Raw genomic sequence first — 27,666 nt, forward strand, 5'->3', positions numbered from 1 at the left:
CCTGTGCGCCCTGCTCCTCACCCAGCCGCGGCCTGACTCGGGCTCAGCAAAGTGACCCGACACACACACACGGAGTGGCGCCTACGCAGGGATGGTCCCATTTCAAGGGTGGATGACTGGTGGGGGCCCGAGCTCGAGAGAGAGGCCTTGGGGCGGAGAAGGCACCGCACACACAGGCAGGGGAGGTGCTGCCTGCCCTCCCCTCCCCCCAAAGGCTTTCCTGAAACCTCAAAGGGAGGGCGTGAGTGCAGTGGGGACCAGACAGCAGCCCCAGTCCTCCTGTCAAATGCTACTCCCTTTGGAGTTGCCAATTTCAGGTCCTGTCCTGGGGTTTTCCCAAGGTGAGGGTGGGTGGGCAGGGGCCCAGGATGCCACGCGGCTTCATGGTACAAAACAGCAGGGAAGTGCAGGGAGGGGCTGGGCCAACTGGCTGAGGCAGGAGGCAGGGGAAACACCAGGGCTGGGTTCTCCTGCCCGGGGGCTGGGGACAGCAGGGGCCTGGTGTAGGGCCTGGGCTCCCCTCCCTCCACTGATGATGAAGGCCCCATGTGCCACGCCCCTCCCATGATGCAGGCTCGGGTAGACTGTGGGAAGCCAGCAAGGGACACAGCCACAGCCACCAAATACTGTTTAATCCCCTCCCCAGCCGCCCTCACCCTCCTCAGGCGGCAGCGGGGGCGGCGGCGGCTCCTCGAGAGAAACCTCCACGGGGATGGGCATGTGCTCCTGCAGGGGCGGCATCGTCAAGGCCTCCAGGTCGGAGTCCATGAGGTGGGATTCCACGTGCACCGTGTGCAGGTCCACGTGATCTTCCTGGACCCCGAAATGCCCCACCAACCTGCGCAACATAGGCCAGGTCAGCACCGGCTGGCGGGGCCTTGACCACCAGGGCAGGCCAGCCCTTGGGGACAGAGCTGTCCACTCCACTACGAACTACACTTCCAGCCAGGGGGCAGCGGGGACCCGGCTCACCCTTGAGGCCCTCTGCCACACTCACCTGCTGTCCATGTGTCCGGGGCATGTTTCACTGAGGGGACAGAGGCAGGCGTGAGTCCTGGAACAATGCTGGGGTCCCCCTGTACCTCTCCCCAAAACAACCTGGGCACTGCCATTCCCAGTCCCAAGTGACAACCCACCGAAAGGGCAGAGGCCCCTCGTGGCAGGACCAGGGGCCCAGAGCGGGCGGCATGGTCTCACTCCCACCGCTCCTGGCCCTGGGGCTCACGCACCCTTTGGCTCGCAAGATGCCAATTGCCACGATGACCAGGGCGCAGAAGCAGGTGGCACTGACACCCGCCAGCACCACGAGCAGGGCAATCAGGGCCTCACGGCTAAGGCCAAGGCTGCATTCGCAATAGGTTCCAGCTGCAGAGACAGGGCCCACGAGGCCCAGGGGGCATCACCTGCCTGCAGCGGACCCCAGGTCCACCCTTGCCCTGTTGGCCACCAGCAGGACATGGACACCCCCACCTGGCCTAGGAAAGGGAGGGGCCCTGGCTGGGGACAGGGGTACTGGGGTAGGAGGAGGCACCTGCAGCAGGGGTGAGCAAAAGGGACAAACATATGAGGCCCAGGGGGCTGCCAAGCAGGCAGGGGGCAGGCTGGGGACAGGGGGCCATGTCCAGCCCCAGGCCCCAACACACGCCTCTGACGGAGCTGCCGGAAGGCACTGACCTCACAGTAGGCTGTTAGGTGGGGAGGGTGGGGGTGGGGCTGCAGAAGGCCCGAGGCCAGCGTGAGCTTCACCCACCCTTGGGCCCTGGGACTCCAGGAGCCCTGGGCAGGCAGCCCTGGGAATGGGGCAGGTAGGTGGGCAGGTGCCTGGCTGCGTCTGAGGTGGGCTGTGGTGGGGCTGGCCCAGCCTTAGGGGGATGGTCCTTTGTTGTGAAGGGCGGGGCCACATTCCAGCCCTGGTGTGGGGGAGACACCGGCCTGGTGTCCCCTCTCTCTCCGCCCAAGAGTGCAGCGGCTCAGGGTGGGGTCTGTGCGCCAGCTGCCTGCATGTCACTGCCCCACCCAGGGCTGGGGCAGGAAGGGACCAAGGAGGGCCAAGGGCTGGGCTTGTGCCCAGTTGCCCTCACTGAGTGCTTTGGGGAGGGTCTGGCTCACACTCCCAGCAAACCTCAGGTCGGGAGGGCTGCTGGCACCCCAAGGGACCCCAGATCACCCAGGAAAGGTCAGGGGTACCGGCCACCCGCCTGGGCAGGACCACAGGCCATGGCCTTCCTGGAGCTTCCCCCTCAGGGAGCAGGTGGCTCAGAAATACCTGCAGGCACCATCCAAAACTGCAGCCTAAACGTGTCATTAAAGTCAGAACCCGCTTCCCCCAGTGTCTGCTCCCTCTGCAGACCAGGCAGGCACTGCCCTCGGAGGTCGACCGCAGGCTGGCATGGTCAGGGTTAACCTCAGCCTCCTCCCTGAACCTGCTGTTCCAGGCTGCGCCCCTGCAGTCCTGGCCTCCAAGGGTAGCAGGAGGAAACGCCCACTCCATAGCTGACCGGGGCCAGGCCTCCTGCCAGCTTGGGCCCCACCAGCCCTGGTCACCAGGGACGCCCTGTCGACACTGATACCCTCCTGCTGGGGTCCTCTGGGACCAGCCAACAGCCTTTCTACTTATTGAGTGATGCCGTGATCCAAGACGCACCCTGGGCTTTAGGACATGTCCGGAGGTGGAACCTGAAGGAACACAGAACAAAGGGTGTGCCAGGGCCAAGGCTGGCACCAATACCCTGATGGGCCAGCCCAGCAGGTTTACATCCTGGTTAGGGCAACGATGCACACAGCCAGGACCAGGCGGCGGCTACGGACGGCGAGATCCAGACGAGGCCACCGCCTGGAGGGCATGGCGGGCCCAAAACAAGCCGAACCCCGGCCAAGGCCAAACGCCCCGAAGAAAAGGAAGGTCCCCCTTGGGAAAAAAACAACAAAAAAACCCCGGAAGGAAAAAGAACCGGCCGGGGGAGTGACCCGGGCGGACGAACCCTCCTCGGCTGGTCAGAAACCACAGGTAATCCTGCAGGCACACACCTGACGCCCGCTAACACCCGCCACTTCCTCCTGCAAACCCCGAGGCAAACAACGTTCTAGACCAAGAAGGGGGTGAAGTCCTTGCCACCTGGCCACCCCTCAACAGGCCAGAGCTGGAGCAGGACGGGACGTGGGTGGCGGCTCCAGGGACCAGGGCAGCACAGCGGACACCAGGTGGGGGTGCTGAGGCTGGGCGTGGCTCACGGCCTGGGAAGGCACCCCGGGTAGGAGCAGGACACTGGAAGCCTCTGTCCCTAGCGAGGACAGCGCAGTCAGGCTAGATCGAGTCCTGCCCGGAGACAGCACCTTTGGGACAGAGGCCCAGGTCTCAGCAACTGCGAGCCCAGAGCCCAGTCCCGGAGCGCCCGGTTCTTCTTTTTTTTTAAGGCAGTCTCACTCTGTCACCCAGGCTGGAGAGCAGTGGTGTCATCACAGCTCACTGCAGCCTCCAACTCCTGGGCTCAAGCATCCTCCTGCCTCAGCCTTCCCAGTAGCTAGGACTACAGGCGTGAGCCACGCGCCCAGCCCTGGTTCAGCTTTGAGGTGTCTCAGGGTGGTGCAACCTTGCGGCAAGAGCAGTGCTGGGGCCTCCTGGCTTCCGGCTCTTGGACAGGACCTGCCCCCCCAAGGGTTGTGGGACGCTGGTGCCCTGGACAAGACGGGCGCCGGGGGCTGTGCTGGGGAAAGGGGAAGGCTGGTCCCTGAGCTCCTCCTCTGAGCCCGGCCCTTGTCAAGTACTGCTGACCACACCTGTGGGAGACGCGGGAGTGATGTGCCTTCCTGAGCGCACGCTCAGGAGGCCAGGGCACTGTGGCCACCCTGCAAGAGCATGGAACAGGTGGACAAAAGCCTGGGCCCTCTGGCACCAGAGCATGTCACCAGCCAGCCCCGTGCTGCTGGAGACATGAGAAGTTCTTGGCTCAGGAGGTCACCCGTGTCCCTCAGAGGTCTGAGGGAGTCCGTACGTTGTCCCAGCTGCAGCCCCGGCACACGGCAGAGGACACAGGCTGTGCAGGGGCGGGTAACCCAAGGGCTCCTCTCAAAGGCCAGAGAAGCAAGGATGGAGCTGGAGGTCCGGCGGGTGGCAGCCAACCCCTGGGACACCCCTGCCTGAGCTGCGGGCCCAGACATAGGCCTTCACAGGCTGGTCCCCGAGCACCAGGGCCAGGGGGTGGCCCAGGACACCTTCAGGAGGTTAGAGCCCAAACGCAGATGTGCAGGCCTGGGGTGGCCCCCTTGCCTGCTGCTGGGGACCCGAGCCCTGCGGGCCAAGGTGGAGAGGCCAGTCTGGAGGGAGAACCTGAACATGTCTGTGGGGGCCCCCAAAAGCCACCAGGACAGAAAAGGATGGACTGACCTGCTTTATTCTGCACACTGTGGAGGCTGGGCAGGGTCTCGCAGAGGGAAGGGTGCCCTTGGGCTGTCTGCCCGGGGGACACACAGGTGGGGTTTGCAGGGGGGACCTGAGCACCTGTGGGCAGGGCCTGGCGGGCAGGAGCGTTAGGTGCAGTTCTTGGGCAGGCGGTAGACACCGGCCGAGTAGATGAGCTGCTGGTCACGCACCTTCTTCTGCAGGAAGCCCTGGAGCTCGTGCAGGTCGATCTCGGCCAGCGCGGGGCCCGTCATCACGAACATGCGGAGCATGCTGTAGATGCGCTCGAGCGACAGGCTCTCCAGGTTGGTCAGCATGGCCTGGATGTACGTCCAGAAGAGCTGGGGACAGCAGCCGGGCCCACCACCAGTCAGGCCACTGCTGGGACTGCTGCTGCCCCCCACCCCCCACGGGGCCAGCACCACGCACCAGCAGCTCCTCCTCCTTCTGGTCGGCCTGGGAGGCCATGCCGGAGTCGCTCTCCTCGTCACTGTCGACGAGCACCATGTTGTCTCGGTCCTGAGGCCGCTCCTCCTCGATGACAGAAAAGGTGCCGGGAGGCTCCTCGCGCAGCACGCCCTGCTGCAGCCACACGGACATGCGCCGCCGCAGCAGCGCCACGGGCATCTTCACCACCTTGCTCAGCTCCTCCAAGGTCCAGCTGGCTGCGCGAAGAGCAGGCAGGGAGCTGGGCAGACGGCAAGCAGCTGCCCCCCCGCCTCCCGTCAGCCCAGAGCCCAGTGGGACCCGGGCTGTCTGCCGCGCTCTGTGGGAGGGGCAGGGGCACTGCCTGCTGGCCTGGGCTGCCCCAAATGGTGCCCACGCTGGGAGCAGTGCCTCCCACAGGTGACGGAGCGGTGCCTGGCTCTGCCCCAGGGTGTGTGGCCTCACCTTGGTCCTGAAAGTACAGCAAGACCACCGCCTGCACTGGGGTCACCGCCACAGACAGGGTGCGGTCGGCCAGCTCCACGTCCATGGTCACCAGGCCCAGGGTGTGCTTCCAGCTGAGGGTCCGCATGGCCTGCAGAGGCCTGGGGTCAGCGCTAGCAGCCTGGCAGGTTCTGGCCAGGCCACAGGCTCTCCGGCCCCACCCCACCCCCCGCCCCCGCCACAGACAGGGTCTGGCCGCCACCTCCTCAGCCGTATGATGCAGCAAAGGGCCACTGCTACAAGTTGTGTCCTCGAGGGCCGCCTACACAGGAACCCCCAGGGCCCTGGAATGCGCCCTCACTCAGACACAGGGATGATGAGGGCGGGAGCAGTTAAGATGAAGTCACGCTGCGGGAGGGTGGGCCCTAATCCCACAGGACGGGGCCCTTGTGAGAAAGCGGGAGATGCCAAGACGGGCAGGCAAGGAGCAAGCCCTGTGGAGACAGCAGCAAAGACTGGGGTGACGCAGCCACGAGCCAAGAAACACCAGGAGTTGGGGGAAGAGAGGGAGGACTGTCCAACAGGTGAGAGTGGCCCCGTGAACACCCCGATCTTGGGTTTTCAGCCTCCAGAACTGAAACGACCGATTTCTGTTATTTTACGACACTTTGTTACAGCAGCCACAAGAAGCGAACAGGTTTGGTGTTGGGGGCGGGGGCTGCTGCGATGTAGAAGCAGCTCTGGAACTGGCAACGGGTAGAAGCTTGAAGGATTTCGAGATCGTGACGATAAAAAGCTGGGCCGCCGCGGAGAGTGCTGGTGGAAACACGATGGCAGAGGCGCCTGCGGGGAGGGCCCCGCGGCATCACGGACGGAGCACTGGTAGAAAGACGGGCGTCACCGATGGAGACGCGGAAGGAGCTGTTGCGAACTGGGGGAAAGTGGCAGGAAACCGAGCCAACGGGGGTCACGCCGGGCGGCAGGAGAGCTCGCGAGTGACGAGCTTGGATGTGTAGCCGAGACATCCAAGCCGCGTGTGGGGACGCAGCGGGACGGAAGAGGAAGCAGCCGCGGAGCAGGGAGGAACCAACGGTTCATGTGGACGACGTTGGGACTAAGGGGAGCTCCGCAGACACGGCCGAGGGGGGGGCGAGAGACGTGTGTGACCGGGTCCGACCAGCTCAGAAGCCAGGAACAGGCGGGGTCTCCAGGGAAGGTCTGTGCAGGACCCTCTCACCTGACCTGGACACCCGTGAGCTGCATCGGAAGCCAACAAGGTTTCTGAGAATTTTATATGAGCAGAAACGCCACGAGCCTGGACTGAGAGGGATGGGGACAAGACGCAAGGAAGGAAGGGCGACTCTGAGAGCAGAGCCACAGACGCAGAGGCCTGGGCCGACGGGGCGGCTGCCCTGCAGGGACAGAGCACGGAGCTGGTGCTGGAGCTTGTCATCGGGCCTCAAATCTAACGGAAGCTCCTGGCTGGGTGGGGACCTGCCTGGGACCTGTGACCTTTTCTTCCTTCCTGTCTCTCCCTGCTGGAGCCGAAACATCTGTCCCACGCATGTCTCGCCATTGCGTTTTTCCCGCCATTGCGGTTTTTTTTTTTTTTTTTTTTTTTTTTTTGAGACAGAGTCTCACTGTGTTGCCTGGGCTAGAGTGCCGTGCTGTCAGCCTAGCTCGCAGCAACCTTAAACTCCTGGGCTCAAGCAATCCTCCTGCCTCAGCCTCCCGAGTGGCTGGGACTACAGGCATGTGCCACCATGCCCGGCTAATTTTTTCTATATATTTTTAGTTGTCCAATTAATTTCTTTCTATTTTTAGTAGAGACGGGGTCTCGCTCTTGCTCAGGCTGGTCTCAAACTCTTGAGCTCAAACAATCCGCCCGCCTCAGCCTCCCAGAGTGCTAGGATTACAGGCGTGAGCCGCCGCGCCCGGCCCTGCCATTGCATTTTTGAAACATGATTTGTTGTCTGATTTCACAGGTTCACAGCCGGAGAGGAATTTTGCCCCAAGTCTCATCCACACCTGATTTAGATGCTATTTAGATGCTGAGATTTGGGACCTTGTGTTGACAATATTTAGATGAGATTTTGGACCCGATGCTGAAATGGTTAAGACTTCGGGGGATGCTGGGATGGGGTGAAAGGATTAGTATTTTGCATGTGAGAAAGATATGAATTTGGGGGTGCAGGGCACATTGTTATGAGTTGAACTATACCCCCTCCAAAAGGTACATTATGTTCCTGCCGCCCAGTCCCTCTGACTGCGATCTTACTTGGAAAGACCATCATTAAAGATATAATTGGTGAAGATGAGGCCACACTAACAGCATGAGCCCTCAATCCAATGACTGGTGTCCTCATAACAGGGAGATCTGAATACAAAGAGACACGAAGAGAACACCGGTACCACACGAGGCTGGAGACAGACGCCGGAGTGACGCACACATGAGCCCAGGATCTCTTGGGGCCACCAGGAGCCGCAAGAGGCAAGGAAGGGTCCTCCCCTAAAGCCTTGCAGTCTGCTGACACTTTGATTTGGACTTCTGACCTCTGTATGACAACACATTTCTGTTCTTCCAAGCCCCTGGTCTGTGGTCCTCCGTTACGGCAGCCCCAGGACACCACACGGCTGCTGTGTGGGCCAAGCGCCGCTAAGTCCTCCAGCATCCCTGAGCTCTTCACGGAAAGTGAAGGCAGTCAGTGGCTTGCCTTGGTCCCAGCCCAGGCTCCAAGGCCGTGACCCTGCCTGACAACCTACGGCAGGGCAGACGCGAGGTGAGCACGAGAGCAAATAGACGCTCCAGGCTGCATGGCCAGCAGTGTGCGTCCAGCAAAGACCTCAGGTGGAGCTCTGCTGGTGGGAGGCAGAGGCACTGCAGCCACAGGCCTGACCCCGGCACAGCCCCAGAGCCTTCCTGGGCCACCCTGGTGTCCAGCTGGGGTCAAAACAAAGGGCACTGGAGTGTGGCTATCCCAGCACATCAGGCCTGAGCCATGCCTGGCACCCAAGGCGGGACGCTGGAAGAAGGGCCAGGCGGGCTTCACCTGGCAGGGACTGGAGAGGAGGAGGAGGCCTCATACCAGCAAGGCAGCCAGAAGGGACAGCGGAGGGCACTGAGCACGTGGGACTGACCACACAAATGACGTCAATTAGGGGGTGGGCGCGGGGCTTGCAGGCTCCAGCAAGACACCAGGCCATGGCACAGGCCGGAGCAGGACGCACCAGGGACGGCCAGCAGCCCGCCTTCCCACCAAGAACCATCAAGAGCCACACAGACCCTCGGCAGGCTGCAGAGAACACCTGGCCCTTCCAGAACCGGACCTGAGGCTCCGAGAGGCAGCAGCCCCAACGCAAGCCCTGCTCAGCACCCCCATCCCGCTCCACCCCCTGCCTGGGCCCCTCCCCACGTCCGTCTCTGGAAGGACACGGCCCCCCTTGCTCTCTAAAGTGGACTCGCTCTCCTGTACTGTCCACCCCTAGGAACAAGTTTCTCAGCCTGTACACAGACCCTTCCATTTGCTAGAGAGGAACAAAAAACACGTCTAACCCAACGCCGCCGCCTCCACACCAACCTCAAGAAGCTGCTGACCCTCCAGCCGCCTGCCCGCCTCCCGGCTGCTCCGTCCTGAGGCTGCTCCTCAGGCCCTGGCCACTGGCCCGTACACTTCCTGGGGCTTTGCCAGGTGCTCCAGGGCTGGAGTCTGCAGCCCGGATGCCTGCTGTGTCCCAGGACCCTCCTCGCACGTCTGCCGCTCGCTCCACAGGGTGCCCGGCTCCCCCAGGGTCTGCGTGCCACACCGAGGCCTCACCAACCCCTCAAGTCAGGAGCCTGCTTCTCCACGTGCCCAGAACCCGGGACAGCACCCCGACTCCTTCCTCTCCCCAACACGTCTCCAACTGCCCGTGAGCTCAGAAGGACCTCTGAGCGTGGCCCCCAGCCCCCGCTCCCTCAAACTGGCTACATCATGCAGCTGGTCTCTTGCCCCCGGGAGTGCCAGTGCACATGTGCCAACTGCAGCCGACCCCATCACCCTAGCCCAGACCAGGCTGTCTCTGCCCCGCACGCCTGCTCCCACCACCACAGTCCTGGTCCGGGAGCGCAGCTGGCACCTGGGAAAGCAGCTTTCAGGGACGTAAACCTGGGGGTGGGGCTAGAGCTGCAGTGACCCCCAGGGCGGCAAGGCGGCGGTGGCCCTGACAGGCTCCCCAGCTCTCACAGGGCGTGACGCAGGCACCCAGAGCCCCGGTCTGAGAGGCCAGAGGCCGGTGGAGGAAGAGGAAGAGCAGCTCAGAGGGAGGGGCCTGCTCTGGCCACAGGGTCCCAGTGAAGTGGCCGAAGACGACGTGGTCAAGCACAGCCCCCGCCGAGCGCGTGGGGCTCTGAGGATCCTGCTCACACGCACACAGGGCGCTGAGAAGGGCTGGGAGAAGGACCCACCGCAGGCATGGGGGCAGATGGGGGTGCTGGGAGCCCCACTGGCCGCGAGGGTGCAACGGTACCTTCAGCTTCTCGTACTTCTTGCAGTAAGTCTCCAAGGCGGCCCTGATGTCCTCAGGGACTTCCAGCTTCTCGTCCTTGAAGGGGGGCCAGAACTCACTGGACAGGATGACGGCGTAGACCCCGAACGGCGGCTGTTCCTCCGCAGGCCGTTTCTCGTCTTCCTCGCGAATGTTGGCGTTGATGCGGCGGGAGTCTGCCATGTCCTGAGGGGGACACAGGCTTTCAACCTGGGCACGGGGGGCCTGAGAAGGGGGCACCCTGGTGGGTGCCCAGGGGAAGGGGCCCTGGGGTGGGTGGCGCCCTGGGTGGATAGGGCAGGGCACCCTGGGGACACCCTGGGGAGGTGGGAGGCCGGGGGGAACTGGGCATGGGGCACCCTGGGGAGGGGCCCTGGGGTGGGGGAGCCCTAGGAGGGGCGTCAGGGCAGGTGCCCAGGGCGCCTACCTTCAGCATGACCTCACAGAAGTGCATGGGGGCCTCCCCGAAGCGCAGCTTCAGCAGCTCCACGTTGCGGATCTCCCTGGAAGACAAGTGTCTGGGGAGGGGTTCGTGGTGTCTCCCAGCCCCGACCAGCACCCACAGCCAGCGCCAGGGTTCTCCCTGAGCCGAGTGCCCACACAGGCACCCCCAGTGCTAGGACAGCCTCGGGCTGGGAAGGGAGGCCAGCAGTACTCGGCTGAGCCAAGGCAGTGCCTCCCTCCCGACATGGTGTGGACAGCAGGGCCCCCGCACCCCTGGACACTGGCGGACAGCCAGAGGCCTCACCGCTCCGGGCTGAAGCTGAACTGGTGCAGGAGCCGGTCGGCCAGCAGGGAGCGGTACTCGTTGATGAAGAGGTCCTTGCTCCCGTAGATGCTGACCAGCAGGCTGATGATGTCCGAGGAGCGCCGCTTAGAGCTTGATTTCCCTGCACGGTACCAGGGCGGGGGCTCGACTGGCACGTTGGCAGAGACGGGGACGCCAGCAGCGCCCACCCAGCACAGCTTCTCCTCGGCGCCCTCGGGATGGGAGTGACCCAGCGCCTTTGGCAGACCTGGGGCAACAGCTCCCATTCCCCGCCCCGCCCATCTCACAGGATCTCCCTGGACCCCCACCCAGGTTTGGGGGACAAGCCACAGGTCCTTTGGTTGTCCCCTCAGAGTCTCAAGATGCACTGTCTGTGCCGGGGCTGGGCCTGGGCAGGTGCCCCACAGCCTCAGAGGCCCCCAGAGTGGGACTGATCACAGTTGGAGTGGGGTGCACAGGGCCCCCGTGACCCTGCATCTCCACCAGCGACAGCAGCGGGCAGGGGACAGCCCCCAGTCACACGAGCGCGGGGCAGGCAGGGCACCCTCCTACGGCTGGAGTGACCAGACAGCCAGGGGGTACGAAGCCAACCGCAAACCCATCCGAGCCACCTGGGTGCTGAGCAGAGCCCTGACATCCAGCCCCTCAAAGCCTAGACATAGCAGCACAAGTGGCAACGTGCCGGAAGGCAGAGCCTCAGCAGACCCGCGGCCGGGAGCGAGCTGACCTGGATCGGCATCCACAGGGTCAGGCACCCAGTCCTCGGGCTCGCCCGTGTCGTCCTCACTGTCCTGGCCGGTCTCCAGGCTTGCCGGGTCCGTCTTGGACAGCTCGACGGCCAGGTCCCCCGTCCCATCCGAGTCCCCCGTCAGCCCAGCCACAATCTGCCGCACTGTGTCCTCCCGTGTTCTGCGGTGAGAGTGCCACTGCGGCCCAGCGTGCGCGGCCCTTGAGGCTCCTGCCGTGGCTCACCCTAGCGCCGGCCGGGCCACGCCAGCACTACTGACCCCACCTCTACAGCCAGTGACGACTGGCCACATCGTAAAGACCAGGCCAGTCACGGCCGGGAAGCAGCAAATGAGTCCAGGGCAGGTGCCAGATGGCCCCTGGCTCTTCCTGCTCAGGTGTGGGGACCACTGTGCCCTCCAGCTGCCCGAGGGGTTTGTGGGCAGCTGTGCCCGGGCACCATTCAAAGACACTCTCCATGGAACAGCCCAAGGAAGTCTCTGTTCCTTGAGACGGCACAGAGCCCACTCTTCTCCCCTGCTCTGCCTGGGGGGCCGAGCAAGAGGCTCTCTCTGTGCTAGATAGGGGAGGGAAGGGGACCAAGGATGGGCTGAGGCAGGCCCCTGCCAGTGGCATGCAGTGATGCTGTAGTGACAAGGACGGGCCCAGCACTGGCAAGAAGAAGCCCCTCCCCGAGCCCGTCCACTTGGCCCAGCCTCTAGAACCAGAGGAGATCTGCAGGGCGAGAAAGCCCTGAGTCTGGTGGCTTCCCAGGCTGGCCACAGCCCTCACCTCAGGTAGCGGCGGATGGGCTCACAGGCCACCTCCAGAATGACCATGGAGGGGTCCAGCACACGCAGCGCTTTGATGGCAGAGATGTAGAGGGTGATGATGTCACATGTGTTGACACCTACAGCCAGGGGGAGAAGCTGGTGGTCACGCAGTGCCCGGCACAGCAACCTCCCTGGTGCCGATGCCCAGTGGGCAGGGGCTCTACGGGGCACCCCCGCAGCCTCACTCCCCAGGGAGCCACTCCCTTGTCCCGCTGCCCACCCCCACCCGCTCACAGGTGCTTTTTCCAGAACCTTCCAAGAATCAGGCCCGCCCTTGCCAGGCAGTCTGTTCTCTCAGGACCACATACCACTCCCCAGGCCAAAATACTGGGGTCCGCACTCCCGTAAAAGAAAAAAAAGGCGATGGTCACCCTAGCTCCCCCAAGACCTCAAAAAACGGCTTCTTAACCTGTGTTTTAGACCCATAAACCCAGGGCTGGGAAACTAGGCCCCAGGCTCCCTACACGTGGGCGCCCTGGTGAGCATCTGAGCCCTGAGGGTCAAAGAGCCAGTTGCCAGAAGCCCACACACGGCACCTGGGTGGAGAAGCCGAGTCTCTAGGGCGGACTTGAGGGACACGAGGAGCTGCTGCCTCTGGTCAGTCCTCTCCAGACAGTACTTGAGGTCCTCGATGGCTGGCCGGGAGTCCGGGAAGTCTGTGAGCAGAAGGACTCCCTTTAGGGACACGCGTGTGTGTGCACACATGCGGCTGGTGCAGAGCGTACTCCGTATGCGAGAGGACACACAGACCCACGGGCCCTGGGACAACGATCAGACCACCTGGCAGGTGCTGTAACCGACGCTTTTGTGTGCTGATGCAGGCAACAGCTCCACAGGACAGACAGGGACACCTAGGGGCCAGCCCCAAGCAGGAGCCAACGCTGAGGGAGCAGAGGGGTGGACGCCCAGAAGCACCAGTCCAGCACCTGCCACTCCTGCCCTGCTCCAGACACCAAGCTCGGCTCCGCACCTCGCCAGAGCCCAAGGCAAAGGCGCAGGGAACCCAGGCGTGGCTGTGGCGAGGACACAGCAAAGCCCCTGGGAAGGCTCCCTGACAGGCAGGTAGCCCTGAGGCGAGCGGGGTGGGTGTGTGTCTGACCTCGGATGATGCTGAAGAGCTCCTCGATGCGCAGGCTGGCATAGATGCGGTAGAAGAACCTCTGCACGTGGCAGCGCCAGCGGCGCAGGGTGTTGCCAGCCTCAGGGGACGCAGGCCTGGCGGGGCCGTCCTGCAGGAACACCTTGCCGAGCCAGCCAACCACCCTCTCGATCCACTGTCGGGAGAGCACTGGTGTGTGGAGGTATTGGGGGGCGAGTCCCCACCTGACCCCCAGGATGGGAAGAGCGGCGCAGCCACCCACCCTGTTGGCCAGGTCCCAGAGGAGCCCCAAAGACCACCTGTGTCTGGAGGCAAGGAGTATGTCAGAGTCTGCAGGATGGTGGCCACAGAGGGGTACCTGGGTCCTCCCTCAACCCCCACGCCCTCTCATACACATCAGTCATCACTCATCTAGGGAAACAGCGATCCTAGCACGAGACGCTGATGGACACTCACGGCCTGTGTGCTGTGCCTGGTGGCATGCTTGCCCCCACTTAAGAGGATAAACCTGTCTCTGGAACTAGAGTCGTGAGCAGCCAGCCTCCACCCTGTGTAGGCAGCGCAGCTTATAACGGAAACGTCTGAGCGCGTGCAAATCCACAGGAGGCACGTGGACTACCACACGGACCCAGTGCGCACACATCCCCACAGACCAACCGACCAGCCACGAGACCACCCGGACAGTCGACCTTTCCTAATTACTTCTGGGGCACAGTGCAGCTACCCCAGCTGAGCCTCCAGGCCGTGTGCCCACTCTAGACCACCCCTGGGGGACACCCACTTTGAACACACTCTTTCACAGCTAATCTGTATCCTCAGGTGTGGCCATCTGGAAACACTGCGGAGAGGACAGGTGAGAAGTGGGAGCCAGGCAGACAGCCCCACATGGCTGGGCCCAGCTCTCCCACAACTCTGGGAGCCCAGAGCAGAGCCCCAGACCACACCCTAACAGCGCAGGATGTCTCAGCCCATGCTGTGGTGTGGTGGCAGTTCAGTCCACAAGGAAACCAAGTAAGCCCACACTCAGGTGGGGCAGCAAAGAGCAAATGAGGGCGCGTTCACTGACCCCTCTGCAGGCCCAGCCTCACCAGGCCTGCTGGGGAAGCCCCCCTGGGATCCCAGCCCTTGCTCTGCTTCCAGCCATGGGATTCTGCGCAGACTTGATGAGCACGTCCCAGAAGTGTCCTCAGTGGTACCAGGGCCCAGAAATACTGGCCTCTGCCCAGCACTAAGACAGCTCCAGCAACCACCTGGTCCTGGTCCACCCAGGCCCCGGTGCTCTGGAAGATTCTATAACCAAGGTGTCAGATTTCCCAGAAACCTATCTCCCAGTCCCAGGGACACAGCCCAAGAGGGGGTCCTTACCTTGTGGAATTCGCGCAAAAAGGAACGCTCGTACTCGCCCCGGCAGCGGTCCTCCATCCTCTCCCGGGTCACCTGGTGCAGAGTGGTGGTCACAGCCTCGGCACTGACCCGTTCCAGCAGACTGAGCCTGTGTCTAGAGGGGAGTCCAGCCGATGGAGCGCTCAGCACACGCAGCTCCGTCACCCGGCGGCCCCAGGTCAGCCCTGACTACAGAGCACACACAGTACACACACCTCCCCACACGCTCAGGGGCAAGAGGACAACTGTACTAAGGACTTAGCAGACAGAGCACTGCAAGGTTCTTCCCTCCCTGCCCAGCCAGCTTCTCTGCCCAGACAGGGACACTGGCCTCCCCATGTGATCAGCAGTAGCAGGTCAGGCCCAAGCCTCGTCTCACAGGAATGGCTCTGAAACAACTCAATACGTTGCCACCCTGGCTGCACACTTTGTGCCTTTCAGTGCAGACTCTGGCCTATAGCAGCAAACGAGTCAAGAGGGGATGAGAAAGAAGGTTTCCATGTAACTTTCACCCGCATGAACCCAGCAGAAGCCCTTCAGGGCCTGGCTAACTCCTGCCAGCAACAGGACCATTCCCTCCAGCCACCAGAGATACTCTCTCCCAGATAGCTGCATTCGTTCAATGGGACAAAATCACCACAAATGGCCACACAGGGCGTGACAGTCACTAAAGGGCTACAACAGGACTTGGCTCTAACAACAAAAAAACCTTTTCTCTCTGAAGGACTAGGAAGGAAACCTGCTTGCCCGAGTGCTGGCCTAATCTCCCTGTCACATTCTGGAGAGAAGAAACCCCACCCCACTATTCACAATTACAGAGTAGAGAACTCGCACGAACATGAACGGCACTCCTCCCCGAGAAAGCCTACAAAACACAAAGGAGAATCCTACAGAGCCCAGTAAGTTCAGAACCAATAAGAAATCTGCTGCTGCAAACACAGGCCACGTGGGGCCTTAGCATGGGCAAAGCGTGAAACCCTAGGTGCGAATGACAGGAGACACCTGTGTCCAGGACATACAGCACAGGGACCCCTGAGACCCTCCCCCTGTCATGTCCCTGGCTATCAGGCCAAGTGGCAGAGATGCCCCAGCCAGGTCACCAGCTCTATTCACAGGCTCCCTAGACCCAGGGGAGCGTGGGAAACCAGAAGGAGCAGGGGCACAATACTCACAGGACCTGGCTGAGCTGGTGGAACTGCTCCAGTGCCTGGCGACACCAGCACTGCTGCTTGTCACTGCCGCATCCTGCACACAGCGGGCTCTGCAGGAGCCGGTAGTATCGGCGGCGGGCGTACCGGCTGTCCAATTCCCCCTCCAGTTCCGGGTCTGTGCCCCCCTCTCCCTTCCTCTTACTCTGCATGTAGACTCTCAAGAAACGCCCATAGAGGCACTGGATCATCTCTTGGAAGGTTCTGGGGGTAGAAAAGAAGAGGATTCCACGCAACATGGTGTGGACCTTTTCCCGAAGCCCCTGGGCACCAGTGCCCATCAACAGGCCCAGGCGAGTCCATTTCTCCAGAAGCTCCAGGCTACGCAGGTAGGGATCCAGGCGGCTCTCCAGCAGGCCAAAAGCGTCGAGGAGCAGCAGAAGGCACTGGGGCTCATCGGCAGCGTTCTCGCGTTGGGAGATGGCATTCCAGAACTCCGGGGAGATGTTGGCCTGCAGGTCGTTCTGCAGCACCTCTACAAACCACTCCTCCAAGACTGAGTGCAGACCGTGGCACCTCAGAACCTCCACCGCTGCCCGGAGCTCCTCCTCCTTTGGCGGGACCGCACCGCTGGTCCGGGAAGACGCCTGGAGTGCAGAAAACCGTGAGGAGAGGGGAACACGGCGTAGAGGTGGGTGGAGGCTGCGGAAACCCCGCTGCCCATCGTCCCCAGCGCACGGATGTTGGGCCGAAGCTAGAAAAGGGCTGCCAAGGGAGCCGAACGAAGCGGAACGGTGGAGAAAGGAGGCAGGGCAGAGGGGGACGACGGACGGGGCCCGTATGACCATTAGGGTGGATGCCCTAAAGCGTGTAGGGTCCAGGAAACCCCGCGCGGGCCCGCCGCTTTCTCCCCGGGCCTCACCAGCCCCAGCGCAGCTGGCGGAACCAAGCCAGTGCTGACGGTATTCCAGGCCATCAGCAGGTCCTGTCCAGGCCCGGGGTGGCCGTCCCCCTCCGCCGCCATCGCCGCCTCCGCCATCTGCGCCCACCGGCCCCTAGATGCCCCCGGCGCCTCGCGCTGCGACGACGCAGGGCTGGGAGCGGCGCGCAGCCATGACGCACGCGAGGCGCACGGCGATGACGCGCCGGGCCCGCGCCGTCGGGAGGCGGTGCGCAGGCGCGGCGGCGCTGGCCGCGGCGGTTGGCTCGGCGGGCGTGCGGGCGGCGACAGCCATGACCCAGCAGGGCGCGGCGCTGCAGAACTACAACAACGAGCTGGTCAAGTGTGAGCTGCGCAGCCGGGGCGGGGGGCCGGGGCCTGGTTCTTTTCTTTCTTTTTTGGGGGCACAAACGTAGTGGAGTTTTGTGAGGATGTGGCCGGGTGCTGGTTCTGCCCGCGCGGGTCTGCGGCCGCCGCACCTACGGCTCTCGGGAGTCGTGCGGTTGAGCCCGGCGGAGGCGGCGGCCCACGCACACCGCGCCCGCCGGGCCAAGCCCTCACCGGCCCCCAGGCCCCGCGCCGCGCGGGCTCGCGAGCTGGCTCGGGTGGAAGGACGGAGCGGGGCCCCCTGCGCGCCCTGGGCCCACGGAGCCGCCCCCTCCGCCCCCAGGCATCGAGGAGCTGTGCCAGAAGCGGGAAGAGCTGTGCCGGCAGATCCAGCAGGAAGAGGACGAGAAGCAGCGGCTGCAGAATGAGGTGAGGCAGCTGACGGAGAAGCTGGCCCGCGTCAACGAGAACCTGGCACGCAAGATCGCCTCTCGCAACGAGTTTGACCGGACCATCGCGGAGACGGAGGCTGCCTACCTCAAGGTGGGGCTCTGGACGGCTCTTCCCCCCACCCCGCAGTCCAGGCCGGCGCCTGGAGGCATCCACTGCAAAGCATCGGGACCGTGGCCTGGGGCTCCCAGCTGCGGGCAGTCTGTGCCTCGCTGCCTTCTCAGGCTGGGGCAGCGTGGCCGGGCCCAGGGAGGAATGAGGACCGTGGGGCTCTCTGTGGCGCCTAGTGTATCCTGGATCCTCTTCTTTGTCCGTACACCTCAACCACGTGGTTCTTTCTGCTCAGAGTGTGAAGAGTGTTGGGCAGGGCCAGCCCACCCTGGCTGTGCAGGGTGGGGAGGGAAGGAGCTTTGGGTCAGACTGGGGAGGGAAAACAGGGCTCTGCTGCCCGTCTGCCAGTTCCCTCAGGTTTCTTTTTGCCTGTCCCCCAGGCCTGTTGGCTACAGCACCCACAACCAGGTCCTGGCACCCAAGTGTGAGGGGTAGGATGCAGCTGCGGGACCTTCCCAACAGGAGGGCCAGTGATAGCCTTCTCGTTTCTCTGCCCCCAGATCCTGGAGAGCTCCCAGACGCTGCTTAGCGTCCTGAAGAGGGAAGCCGGCAACCTGACTAAGGCTACGGCTTCAGACCAGAAGAGCAGCGGAGGCAAGGAGAGTTGACCGGGCCATGGCGGGGCCTGCCTTTAGCTGTGCCCACCTTGACTCAGCCCCCAGCAAGTCTGTCCTTAAAGTTTCTGTTCTTCGTGGTAGCCCAGCTGCCTTCTCTCACTGTTCCAGGTGCCAAGAGGGGCAGCTGCCAACCTCTGCTGGCATCAGGTAACAAGAAAAGCCCGGGGCACAGCCCACGGGGGTGGTCGTAGCTCCATGTGCACACAGGCTGTGGGGACAGTAGGCTCCAGGTCAGCTCTGCAAGGGGCTCTAAGGCGCCCACACACCCTTGGGCTGCCAGGGAGTCCCCTCATCTTGTTCCTCCTCAGCCAGCAGGGGCCCAGGCCAAGCAAAGGGGGCAAAGGGTGGGGGCCCTCCCTCATCCCAGAACCCACACCTCAGGGCTCACCCTGTGACCGTATCAATAAAGATTGTCTTTGTAAAGACCTGTTCTGTCCTGCTGCCTCTGCCTACCCTGTGTTGGGTGTGGACCCTGGACACCCCCGGAGCACAAGCCCCTGCACAGCTGCCGTGGCTCCTCCTTGCGGGGAGGGGAGAAGAGAGTCTGGAGTGGCTTCCCTGTGGCTGCCCCACTGGCTTTGGGGACGCAAAGCTGAGGGTGCCCACCTGCCTAGGTCAGCCCCAGCCCTTGGCTGTCACTTGCAGGGCTGTTGGTCTCCCCCAGCTCCAGTCCTGTGAGTGGCTGTGCTCACAGGTCCTGCTCTCTACCACACCCTGGTGTCCAGTAAAGAACCCGGCCCAGAGAGACAGCTGCTGGCTGCCAAGTGTGTGCACCGCCTGCTCTGGGCTCAGGTCCCTCAGCAAGGACTGGGTGGCTGTGGTCACCCCTGCACCCATTCCTCAATTCCACGTTCTGCTTGGCCTGGTGGCACCACTGCTGCTGCCAGAGCCTGGCGTTCGTTCCTTGAGCACATGCCAGGCATCGCCCACTTCCATCATTCCACGCACCCTGGGCCCTGCCTCCGTCCTGTCCCTGCAGCTGCAGCCACCAAGGCCCAGCTGCCCGGTGTCTGGCCTGGTTTGGGAAGGATGTGTTGATCCATGAGTCCAGAGAAAGCTGGGCCCCCTCCCAGGGAAACACCAAAAACTCTCCTTCCTCCCTGGTCTGGCCAGCCAGAATCTCTGCTCGGGTCTGACGTTCCAGGAGGGACACGGACACTTGCCTTCGACACCTGAGTCCGTTTTGCCTGTGGGTCATCACAGCCTTGCTGCAGGTTCCTGTGTGTGTTGGGGGGAAGCTTTCCAAGCCAAAAAGACGAGATCCCTGCACGGTGCTCTGCCCACTCTCACCTCCCGTGCTGCCCTCCCACTTCCCCGTTTCTTGGCTCCTCAGGGAAGCCACTGCAGGCCGACAGCGGCAACACTCACCCTCCCACCTGGACTCTAGGCCCTGGATGGACAGCACACCTGGTGTCCCACCTCCCCCTGTGCCAGCTCTGGGAGATTGGGGGCTGGATAACAAGCTATTGAAGGGAGATCAGAGCCTGGACCATCGGGACCACAAGGGGCTGAATCCCCACCACATACCCACACACCGAGTGGCCCACTCTCTGCATTCCTGCCCCAGGTTCCCCCCGCAGCCCCGACTTTAGGCTGAGGACCACACGGAGAGGCAGGGGCGGCCTTGTCAGTGCTGTTTATTGAGTCTGTTGTCAGAGGCACAAAGGGGACAGCTGAGCTCCACCATGAAGGGAATGTGGCTGGGGACAAGGGCCTGAAGTTCCCACCGGGAGCAGGAAGCTAGGACAGGCCTTCACCCCAGACATGCCCCACAGCCCCTGGGAGGAAGGCTTGGCGGGCAGGACGGAGAGCAGCCTGGTGCAGAATCTGCTCAGGCCCCCACCTGGTCACAGACAGGTCACCATCCTGCAGGACCCTGGCCCTCCCCCACCTCTGCTCTTCCTTGGAGCCCCCAAACCAGGGCCAGGGGTGAGACCCAGCCCCAGTGATAAGAGAAGCCCTGGCTGCTTCCAGGGCCAGCACGGGTGTGAGGACCCAGGAGGTCAGGGTGAGTCAGGGCCAGGCAGAGCGGCCAGGGTCTGGGCAAGGGGTGTAAAGTGGGGGACTCCTAGGAATGGCCTGGCTCCCGGGACCCCCACTGAGCTTGGCCTTGGCCGTCCTGGTCAGAAATGGAGGGCAGGCTCACTGCAGAAGTCCGCGAGGTCGTTCTGACTGGCAGGTGTGAGCTGAGGGAGGGCAGAAGGTAGCCACGCGGGCTTATTGGTGTCAGATGCCCCCCACCAGTCACCAGCCACAGGCGCCCACCCTCCCCCTCGCCCGGCTCACCGTGAGCTCCTTGGGTGGGGGCTCCGCCTCACTCGGGGTCTGCTCTGGGGTCTTTTCCTGCCACTTGCCAAAGACCACAGAGTGCTTTGGGGTGTAGCTGGACAGGCCTGCAGGTAGGGCAGACACATGGACACGTGGGCATGCGGCCCAGGCTCCACCCACCCAGGCTGCTCATCCACAGGTGGACACTCACCTGCATTGCCTTCTGGCAGCCGAGGGCTCTCAGGCCCCACACCGCTCACAAACGTGGCCCGGGGCAGGAAGAGCACAAAGGGTTTCTCCTCTGAGCTGGATTCAACCTCCTCCTCCTCGTCATCCTCCTCCTCCTCCCCCCCTTCCCCTTCTTCCTCTTCCTCCTCTTCCTCCTGCACCAGGGAGCTCTCGGAAGGGTACTCGAATGTGGTCTGAAGGCTCTTGTCGTTGAAGGAGATCTTCATCTGGAAGTAAGGGACACATCAACAGGGCCCCGCTGCCCAGCTGGGCACAGTGCTGTTGTGGGGCCCTGTGGGTGACAATGTACCAGAACCCTTCAGAGGCTCCAGGAGGTAGGAGTAGAAGACCCCTCTGCCTGAACCCTGCAGGGCCCAACCATCCCCTCAACCCCTGGGACCAACAAATCCTCCCCACCCCAGGCCTGGGGTGAAGTCCCCCTGAATGACACACCCATTAGAGACCAGACTCCAGCCAGGACCAGGACCCCAACATCTTTGTCGCCACCAGCCTCTAACCTGCTCCCAGGGCCAGAGGGCTGCCCTCTCAGGACCCTCCCATTCTGCTCTTTGGGCAGAGCACCAGCTCGGGGGCAAGGCACCCTCTCCCACACAGCACCACACAGCACCCCACAGCAGGAACAGGGTGGAAGTGAGGCTGCACCCTCAGGCCCCAAACCCTGGGCTCGCAGCTGCTCCTGTGTCGGCTGAGGCCACTCTCTACAGCCCAGTTCACAACTTCTGGGCTAACTGGACACCTGCACCCCCCCGGATCGTCTTGCTGAGCAGGAGCCACCACTGCTGACCAGGGCCCCGAATGAGTGGTGGTGCTGGGCGGTGGCCACCTGCCACCCCAGGACGGTGGCACCCGGCAACATTGCCCACTTTGCAGATGGAGGCTGCGCAGAGTGGGGGTCCCTTCCAGAGCCTAGGGTGCCAGTGGTCCCACTGGGGACTCCGTCCTCCCACCCTACTGCCCATCTTGCCCTTGCTCACCTCGCCACTCTGTAGGCTGCAGGATTTTACATCCAAGCAAATTCTCTCCTCCTGGTGGCCTCAGAGCCCAGATGGGGCTGCTGGTTCCAAGGGTCACAAGGCAGGTGAGAGCAGAAGGGCCGCGGGCACCCGCAGTAAGGATCCCCCACCTGCCCTGACCGAGGCTTGCTGGGAGGCTGCACTGGGCAGGGGGCTGAGCTTGTGAGGGCCAAACTCCCACCAGGCCACTCAGCCACGCTGGGCCTGGGCCCAGCAGGTCCGTAATGAATATGAGCAGCAGGTGGGAGCAGCCCTGCCGGAGCTCGAAATATTAAACTCTTCCTGGGCACAGGACACCAGCAGCCAGCTCAAGTTCCTCCTCCTCCCCTGGAAGAAGCCGGAGGCAGAAGCCGGGCCCCCAGGCAGGGAGCCGCAGCAGCCCAGGGACAGGACAGGAACAGGTCCCCGCAGGAAGGCCAGGCCCACCCTGAGGCAGCTCAGGAGGCTCAGGGCAGCACAGGGCCCCACACTCGCTGCCCTGGAAGCCTGTATCCAGGAAGGAGGACACACACTCCTGCCATCCTGCCCCTCATCCCAACGGCCACACCTGCCCACACGGCCAAGGGAGCCCTGGGCCCCTTCCACCATGAACACCCCTCCCTCCAGGGCCAAGGGAGGGGGCTGCTCTCTGGCCGGAACTCCTGGCTTCCCCACTGCAGTGCGGCCGAGCTGTCAGGGGGATGAGCAGACTGGGGGAGGGAGACCCCTGAGTCAGGAGGGCAAAGACCAAGAAGTCTGCTCCTACCCCTCAACCTACCCTGCCCCACGGCCAGGCCCACCTGGCCCTTCAGCTGTCGTCCCACAAGAGGCCGGGCAGGGCAGAGGGCAGGACAGTAGGGTGGCCACCCACTGCCAGCCCTCCCAGACCAATCCTCTGGGACAGATACCCCAGCAGGGGCCCAAGGCAGGCTGGAGCTACAGGCCAGGGGCCCCCCTGTGCCCCGGCCCCAGTGAATGGGGCTCCAGTGCCCTGGATACATGGCGCCATCCTTGCTGACCCAGAGCCCTCCAGGCCCATCCCCCACCGCTGAGAGCACAGGAAGGGCTGGCTGCCAGGGCCTGGCCGGATTAGCGCACCCGCATTAGTGCACATGACCAGCTCTGAGCAGGGAGGCTGAGGGGGCTGGACACACAGGCACCGAGCCTGGCACAGCCTGACCAGGCGGAGGGGGTGGACAGGCAGCCCCTGTCTGTCCCCAGCTGGGACCCAGAGCTCTGGTCACGTCCTGCCTCCCGTCTCCCCAGCTGGGCTGGTGCTGTGTGGGACTCAACAGCCCCCCTCTCCCTGGGCCTGGCTCCACCAGCCCCCTCCCCCATGGGTGCAGGTCAGTGGGTCACAGGACACCCCGTGACTCACACTGCAGGGTGGGGGCGAGCCTCCAGAGCCCAGGCACACAGGACAGGCCGCAGGGCGTGGCCAGGGGCTGGCCCTGCATATACCTGGTCACCCGCCTCTCAGGGACTTTGCCCACCGCACTAAGCACAGCAGGCAGATGGGTCCTGGCTCAGCTGAGCCTCCAGCAGAACCTCCCAGCTTTCACAGGGCCCTTTTGTTCTCCCTCCACCCACCCTGCCTTGCACACCCAGCTTTGGTTACCGAAGGGCGTCCACCCCGGACTCAGAGCCGGGAATCAGGCCCAGCCTGCCCAGATGCAGGTGTGAGCTCAGCCGGCCCCGCCCCTCACCGCCCCAGCACACACCTGTCTGCCTCCGGTCGGGCCCCACACAGCTCAGGGGCAACGGGATCACCCCACACAGCCCCAGCCAGAGTGCCCGTGCCGACAGGACCCCAGACCAGGGCTGCCAGGTGGTGTCCACAGCTGCCCCTGAGATGCTGGACGCTCCCCAGCCTAGGGTCGAGCCTCTCTACCAGTGGGAAAGCTGAGTGGAGCAGGGTCCGGGCCTGCTCCGGGGTCCCTGGCTCCAGAAAGACCACTCAGGCCATTGCAGGAAGAGATAGAGGGACCAGAAGAGGAAAGCTAACGCAAGAAGACTCAGCCACTGACACCCAGAGGCATGACAGCTCCTGGCCACTTGCTATCCACACGCACAAGAGAAGAGGAGCAGGGAGAGTGCCAGCCAGGGCTTGAATCTAGCAGGGGGATGGTGTCGCTATGGAGAGCAGATGGTGGGGCGGCACCCGCAGGGCTGAAGGTCAGAGTAAGACCATGGGCCAGGCCAGGCCATGGAGGCTGGGGCAGGCTGGGGTGGAGGCTGTGCTGCAGGTGAGGGTGGACGGCCCTGGGTGTGAGGACAGAGCCCTGGGGACACAGACATGCTGGGGCTGGGCGAGGACCAGGAGGGGAGGAGACCCAAAGAGAGGGGAAGGGACAGCCAGATAGGCAGGAGCCAAGCTGTGGCAACTGAAGAGGCAGGCGATGGTGAGGAGTGAAGGGACACCCCCACCCACCACGAAAACAGCCTGGGGCACAGCTACAGCACCACAGAGCAGTCAGCCCCAGCTTGGCCCTGGAGAGAGACCAGGCCTCTACGCATCCAGCCAGCGGATGACTACAGCATGGACCTGTCCCGCCAGGCAGGTCCCCGGCACACAGGTGGCAGGGAGGCAGCTCCCACCACCCAGAGCAGGGCTGCAGCCCTCCAACACCGGGCAAGGGCTCCATACCCTGAGTGGCCAGCCCAGAGGCAGCTCCTCCCCCACCACCCACCGCCCCCCACGGCCTAGACGGTCCCACTGAAGAGCTGTCCCACTGCCCCTCACTGCATCCCAGGAGAGGTCCTGGCACCTCCCACCACTGCCTTGGGGGCACCCAGCCGTGGGTGGGGGGAGAAGCAGGCAGCCAGCCCAAGGTCGTGCTGTCAGTCGTGCTGGCCTCCCCGCACTCCAGCCACCCCCATCCCCTGGGGGAAACAGGAAAGTGACCCAAACCAAAGGCTGGCTGGAGGGTCAAGGCAGGGCCCAGGCTGGGAGCCGCAGGAGAGGCTGGAGGAGCACCATGTATCCCCCACCTGTGGGTGCTCACGGGGTATGGGCAGAGCGCATGGGGTGGATCCACTCTGCAGCCCAAGGCCAGCAGACCACTCCGAAAGGCTGGGCAGCCCCATGCCTCGGTCCCCTCCGAGCAGGCCTTGGGGCTCTCCCCGGGCAGGGCAGCTGGTGTGTGTCCAAACAGGAAGTCACAGCCAGCAGGTCGCTCTGGCAGAGCCCTAGGCCAGGCCACCTGGCCACGCCAGGCATCATCCATCTGGACCCCCGACCCCGCGGGCTGGCACCGAGACCAGGGCCGGCTGGCCTGAGCCCCTCCCCACTGCCAGTCCAGGGCCGGCTTCCCAGTCTGGGCCCTTCCTCCCCTCCCCTGCCCTTCTCACCCCGACACAGCCACAAGTGACCCCCATGGTTCTGTTCCTCATCAGGGCAAGATGGCTCCAAGCAGAAGTCCTGGGCCTTGAGTCCCACTCGGGAAGAAGCCAGACTCACGGTGGATGAACCATACAGAATAAGAGCAGGAGTTCTAGAAACAGGAGCCTGAACTCAATCCCTGCCCCACAAGCCCCGTGACCCCACTGCTATCACTGCTACTTCCCAGAGCGAGTGTGGGAAGGGACCACCTCACGGAGCAGCCAGTCAATGGTCCGGAAGCAGGAGAGAGGCAGACTAGAGCGGAGGCAGGAGTGGGGCAGAGGCTGCTGCTATTGGATAGACTTCACCTCCAAGGGCTCAGACGGCCCTGGGGGTATGGGGGATTGGCAGCACGCTGGGCCCAAGCCCCGAGTCCCCCACTGGAAGCACCCCCTGACCCAGCAGGAGCACGAAGCCCTCACCCAAAGGGAGGATGGCACAGGGAGCAGGGTCAGAGGGAGCCTCAGGACACAATCACCAGCCACCACTGAGGAAACAGGCTGGGGAGACGTGATCTCAGGGTGGGCTCTGCGGTGCCCCACAGGTGCTGACTCGTACCCACGGAAGGTGCGTCTGCTCCGTACCAGCGGATAGCGGCTGTGTGGGGCTGGCCTTGGAATTTGCCCGGGGGGTAAACAGGCGCTGGAATGACCAGGAAGAATCTGAGGAACGTTTTCTTGTGCCCAGAGGGTTCCGGGCCACTGGCCTCCGCTGGCTAGGGAGTGAGGCTCACCTGGCTGGCCGGCTCTCTGCCTCCAACGGGACTGCACTTGGGTCTGTCTGCCTGAGGCTCCTCCGCCCCAGTGGGCTTCCCAGCACCACACCCCAGGCCCAGAGCAGGCCTGGGACACACACTCGGTGCTCATTCAACCTTCCTGCCGTGCTCTGGGCCCACTGGCCTTCTGGGAAGCTGACAGCCCGCCTCCGAGTAGCTGGTGGGCTGCACCCCCAGGCTGACTGTGAGGTAGGGATCCAGCCATCCCATATCCCCGACCTCCTGTCCCTTCCCACTTACATCTGACATCTGCTGCCCACACAGGCCAGGGCTCCAGGAAACGACGCCAGGCTATCCCCCTAGAGCCTGCTTCCCCCAGCTGGGCTCACAGTGGGACAAGCCCATCCAGCCAATTCCAGACGGACCCACAAGCAGCACAGCACCACCTGGAGTGGCCCTCCCCACGAGCCCTGCACGGCAGGTACGCAGCAGGCTAGCTGTCCCCACAGCCCCCACGTCATCAGGGCTCCACTGAGGCCCTGGACCTGGCATGGTCCCTAGTTCTCTGCTCCACCTGCAAGTCCCGCCTGCCCATGCCCGGCCTCCTGGGATGGGGCACACACTGTACCCACAGCCCTGTGACTGGTCACTCGCCCCCTCCCGACCAGAGCCCTGCCCCCACCACTGACCTTCTTTCTTGAGGAGCCAGCCTTGGTGAGACAGGACTTCTGCAGGGCCAGGTAGCCGCCAATCACCTCAATCTCGTGCACAGTGGGGTAGCGTTTCTTCAGCGTGGACCCCAGGGCAGCTTGGGGCCCCGAGAGGAAACCAGCCTCCTCTTCCTTGGCCTCCTGTGGCGGGGGCTCCCCGCCGGCCTGTCCAGGGTGCTGCCCCCGCAGGGCCTCTGGCCTCCTCTTGGGCACCACTGTAAAGGTGTTGTTCCCTCGGTGCTGGAGTTCGGATGTATGCCCAGGCCTGGCAGGGTGCGGGCGGTACTGGGGAGGCACACCACCCCCAGAGCAGGGCAGTTTGGCTTCTTGGGGCGCTTCCTCCTCCGAGTCCACCTCGTCAATGAGAGTCACAGGCAGCCCCGGCCTACCATGCTCCCGGCCATTCTTGGCCAAGCCGAGACCCCTGCAGCCCTCGGCAGGCTCGGCTTCGTCGGTGGCCGGCAGGAACGGGGGTGGTGACGATGACCTCTGCCGCCTAATGGCCCGGTCAGTGAGGGCGATGGCTGGCCTGGGACAACCCTGCTCCTCAATCCCCAAGGAGCTCTTCCCGAGAGCAGGTGCACCGTCCCCTCCAGGCACCAGCTGGGCTCCCAGCCTCTGGCTCTGGGAGGCCCAGCCCACCTCTCCCTGTTGCAGCTCCCCAGACTGCCTGCCCTCGGGAGAAGGGGCCCCACAAGCCTTGCGCTTAGGGATGAACACAAAGGAGTTCCGCGAGTTCGCTCGGAGGCTGGCCAGGGCCCGGGCCTGGAGGTCCCCCGAGGGGACAGTCTCCATGTCTGGCTTGGGAGCTGGCCGTATCTCGAAGGAGTCGTTGGCGCTGGTGGCCGCGGAGACCCACTGGCGCTGGCTGGGAGTGGCACTGGCAGGACGGAGCTCGGGGAAGGTAGTGGGCGCGGTTGGAGTGGCACTCGGGGTCCCGGGGCTGGGGGGCGCGTGGAGCGAGGGCTCCCCCGACTCCGCCTTTGGCTTCCACTCGCCCGGCCCAGGCGGGGAGCCCGCGAGGCCGTTGGCAGGGCCGGCCCGGGGACCGGGGGCCGCGGGCCCGTTGGGGAGCGCGCGGACGCCCGCGCCGCGGTGCAGGCCCCGGGGGTGGACGGTGAAGGAGTTGCTGCCGGTCTTCTGTAGGAAGTCGC

General features: G+C 63.9%; 4 protein-coding genes across 5 annotated transcripts in view; 1 reads left to right on the top strand and 3 right to left on the bottom strand.

Moving 5' to 3' along the window:
• Positions 1-630: 630 nt before the first annotated feature.
• On the bottom strand, positions 631-1,619 carry TMEM210 (transmembrane protein 210). The gene is made up of 4 exons (XM_012654732.1): positions 1,532-1,619; positions 1,230-1,365; positions 998-1,027; positions 631-838 (listed from the first exon to the last, which is right to left on the bottom strand). The coding sequence occupies exons 1-4, from the start codon at positions 1,617-1,619 to the stop codon at positions 631-633; spliced, it is 462 nt and encodes a 153-aa protein (XP_012510186.1).
• A 2,762-nt stretch (positions 1,620-4,381) lies between these two features.
• Positions 4,382-16,868, bottom strand: ANAPC2 (anaphase promoting complex subunit 2). 2 transcript variants are annotated; one of them, XM_012654814.1, is made up of 13 exons: positions 16,674-16,868; positions 15,776-16,398; positions 14,586-14,718; positions 13,221-13,395; positions 12,658-12,777; positions 12,081-12,198; positions 11,290-11,471; positions 10,542-10,683; positions 10,221-10,296; positions 9,776-9,979; positions 5,291-5,420; positions 4,829-5,064; positions 4,382-4,740 (listed from the first exon to the last, which is right to left on the bottom strand). In XM_012654814.1, the coding sequence occupies exons 1-13, from the start codon at positions 16,788-16,790 to the stop codon at positions 4,528-4,530; spliced, it is 2,469 nt and encodes an 822-aa protein (XP_012510268.1). In that variant the 5' UTR covers positions 16,791-16,868; the 3' UTR covers positions 4,382-4,527. The 2 variants fall into 2 exon arrangements, with proteins under 2 accessions (XP_012510268.1, XP_012510267.1); XM_012654813.1 differs by having other exon boundaries at positions 10,221-10,311.
• A 41-nt stretch (positions 16,869-16,909) lies between these two features.
• On the top strand, positions 16,910-18,584 carry SSNA1 (Sjogren syndrome nuclear autoantigen 1). The gene is made up of 3 exons (XM_012654815.1): positions 16,910-17,036; positions 17,362-17,561; positions 18,080-18,584. Exons 1-3 carry the CDS (start codon positions 16,985-16,987, stop codon positions 18,185-18,187), a joined length of 360 nt encoding a protein of 119 aa, XP_012510269.1. The 5' UTR covers positions 16,910-16,984; the 3' UTR covers positions 18,188-18,584.
• Positions 18,585-19,864: 1,280 nt separating this feature from the next.
• Positions 19,865-27,666, bottom strand: part of TPRN (taperin) — an 8,361-nt gene continuing 559 nt past the window's right edge. Inside the window, exons 2-5 of the mRNA XM_012654733.1 lie at positions 26,492-27,658; positions 20,676-20,919; positions 20,483-20,589; positions 19,865-20,382 (exon numbers count right to left, since the gene is read on the bottom strand). Coding sequence (XP_012510187.1) covers positions 20,320-20,382; positions 20,483-20,589; positions 20,676-20,919; positions 26,492-27,658 — 1,581 coding nt within the window. The 3' untranslated portion in view covers positions 19,865-20,319. The remainder of the gene's footprint in view (positions 20,383-20,482; positions 20,590-20,675; positions 20,920-26,491; positions 27,659-27,666) is intronic.

This window comes from Propithecus coquereli, unplaced genomic scaffold, assembly GCF_000956105.1.
Source record: "Propithecus coquereli isolate 6110/MARCELLA unplaced genomic scaffold, Pcoq_1.0 Scaffold449, whole genome shotgun sequence".
In the NCBI taxonomy this organism is placed as follows: domain Eukaryota; kingdom Metazoa; phylum Chordata; class Mammalia; order Primates; family Indriidae; genus Propithecus; species Propithecus coquereli.

Bases quoted from the DNA above. Each gene is read 5' to 3' on its own strand.
- TMEM210 (XM_012654732.1), bottom strand. From the start codon at position 1,619: ATGGCCCCCTGTCCCCAGCCTGCCCCCTGCCTGCTTGGCAGCCCCCTG. The intron at 1,366-1,531 runs GTGCCTCCTCCT...CTGTCTCTGCAG, and splicing joins TTTGCTCACCCCTGCTGCAG to CTGGAACCTATTGCGAATGC. The intron at 839-997 runs GTGAGTGTGGCA...TATGTTGCGCAG, and splicing joins CCCGGACACATGGACAGCAG to GTTGGTGGGGCATTTCGGGG.
- ANAPC2 (XM_012654813.1), bottom strand. From the start codon at position 16,790: ATGGCGGAGGCGGCGATGGCGGCGGAGGGGGACGGCCACCCCGGGCCT. The intron at 16,399-16,673 runs GTGAGGCCCGGG...TCTGCACTCCAG, and splicing joins CGCCAGCTGCGCTGGGGCTG to GCGTCTTCCCGGACCAGCGG. The intron at 5,421-9,775 runs GTACCGTTGCAC...AGGCCTCTGCAG, and splicing joins AGAAGTACGAGAAGCTGAAG to GCCATGCGGACCCTCAGCTG.
- SSNA1 (XM_012654815.1), top strand. From the start codon at position 16,985: ATGACCCAGCAGGGCGCGGCGCTGCAGAACTACAACAACGAGCTGGTC. The intron at 17,037-17,361 runs GTGAGCTGCGCA...CTCCGCCCCCAG, and splicing joins CAACAACGAGCTGGTCAAGT to GCATCGAGGAGCTGTGCCAG. The intron at 17,562-18,079 runs GTGGGGCTCTGG...CTCTGCCCCCAG, and splicing joins CGGAGGCTGCCTACCTCAAG to ATCCTGGAGAGCTCCCAGAC.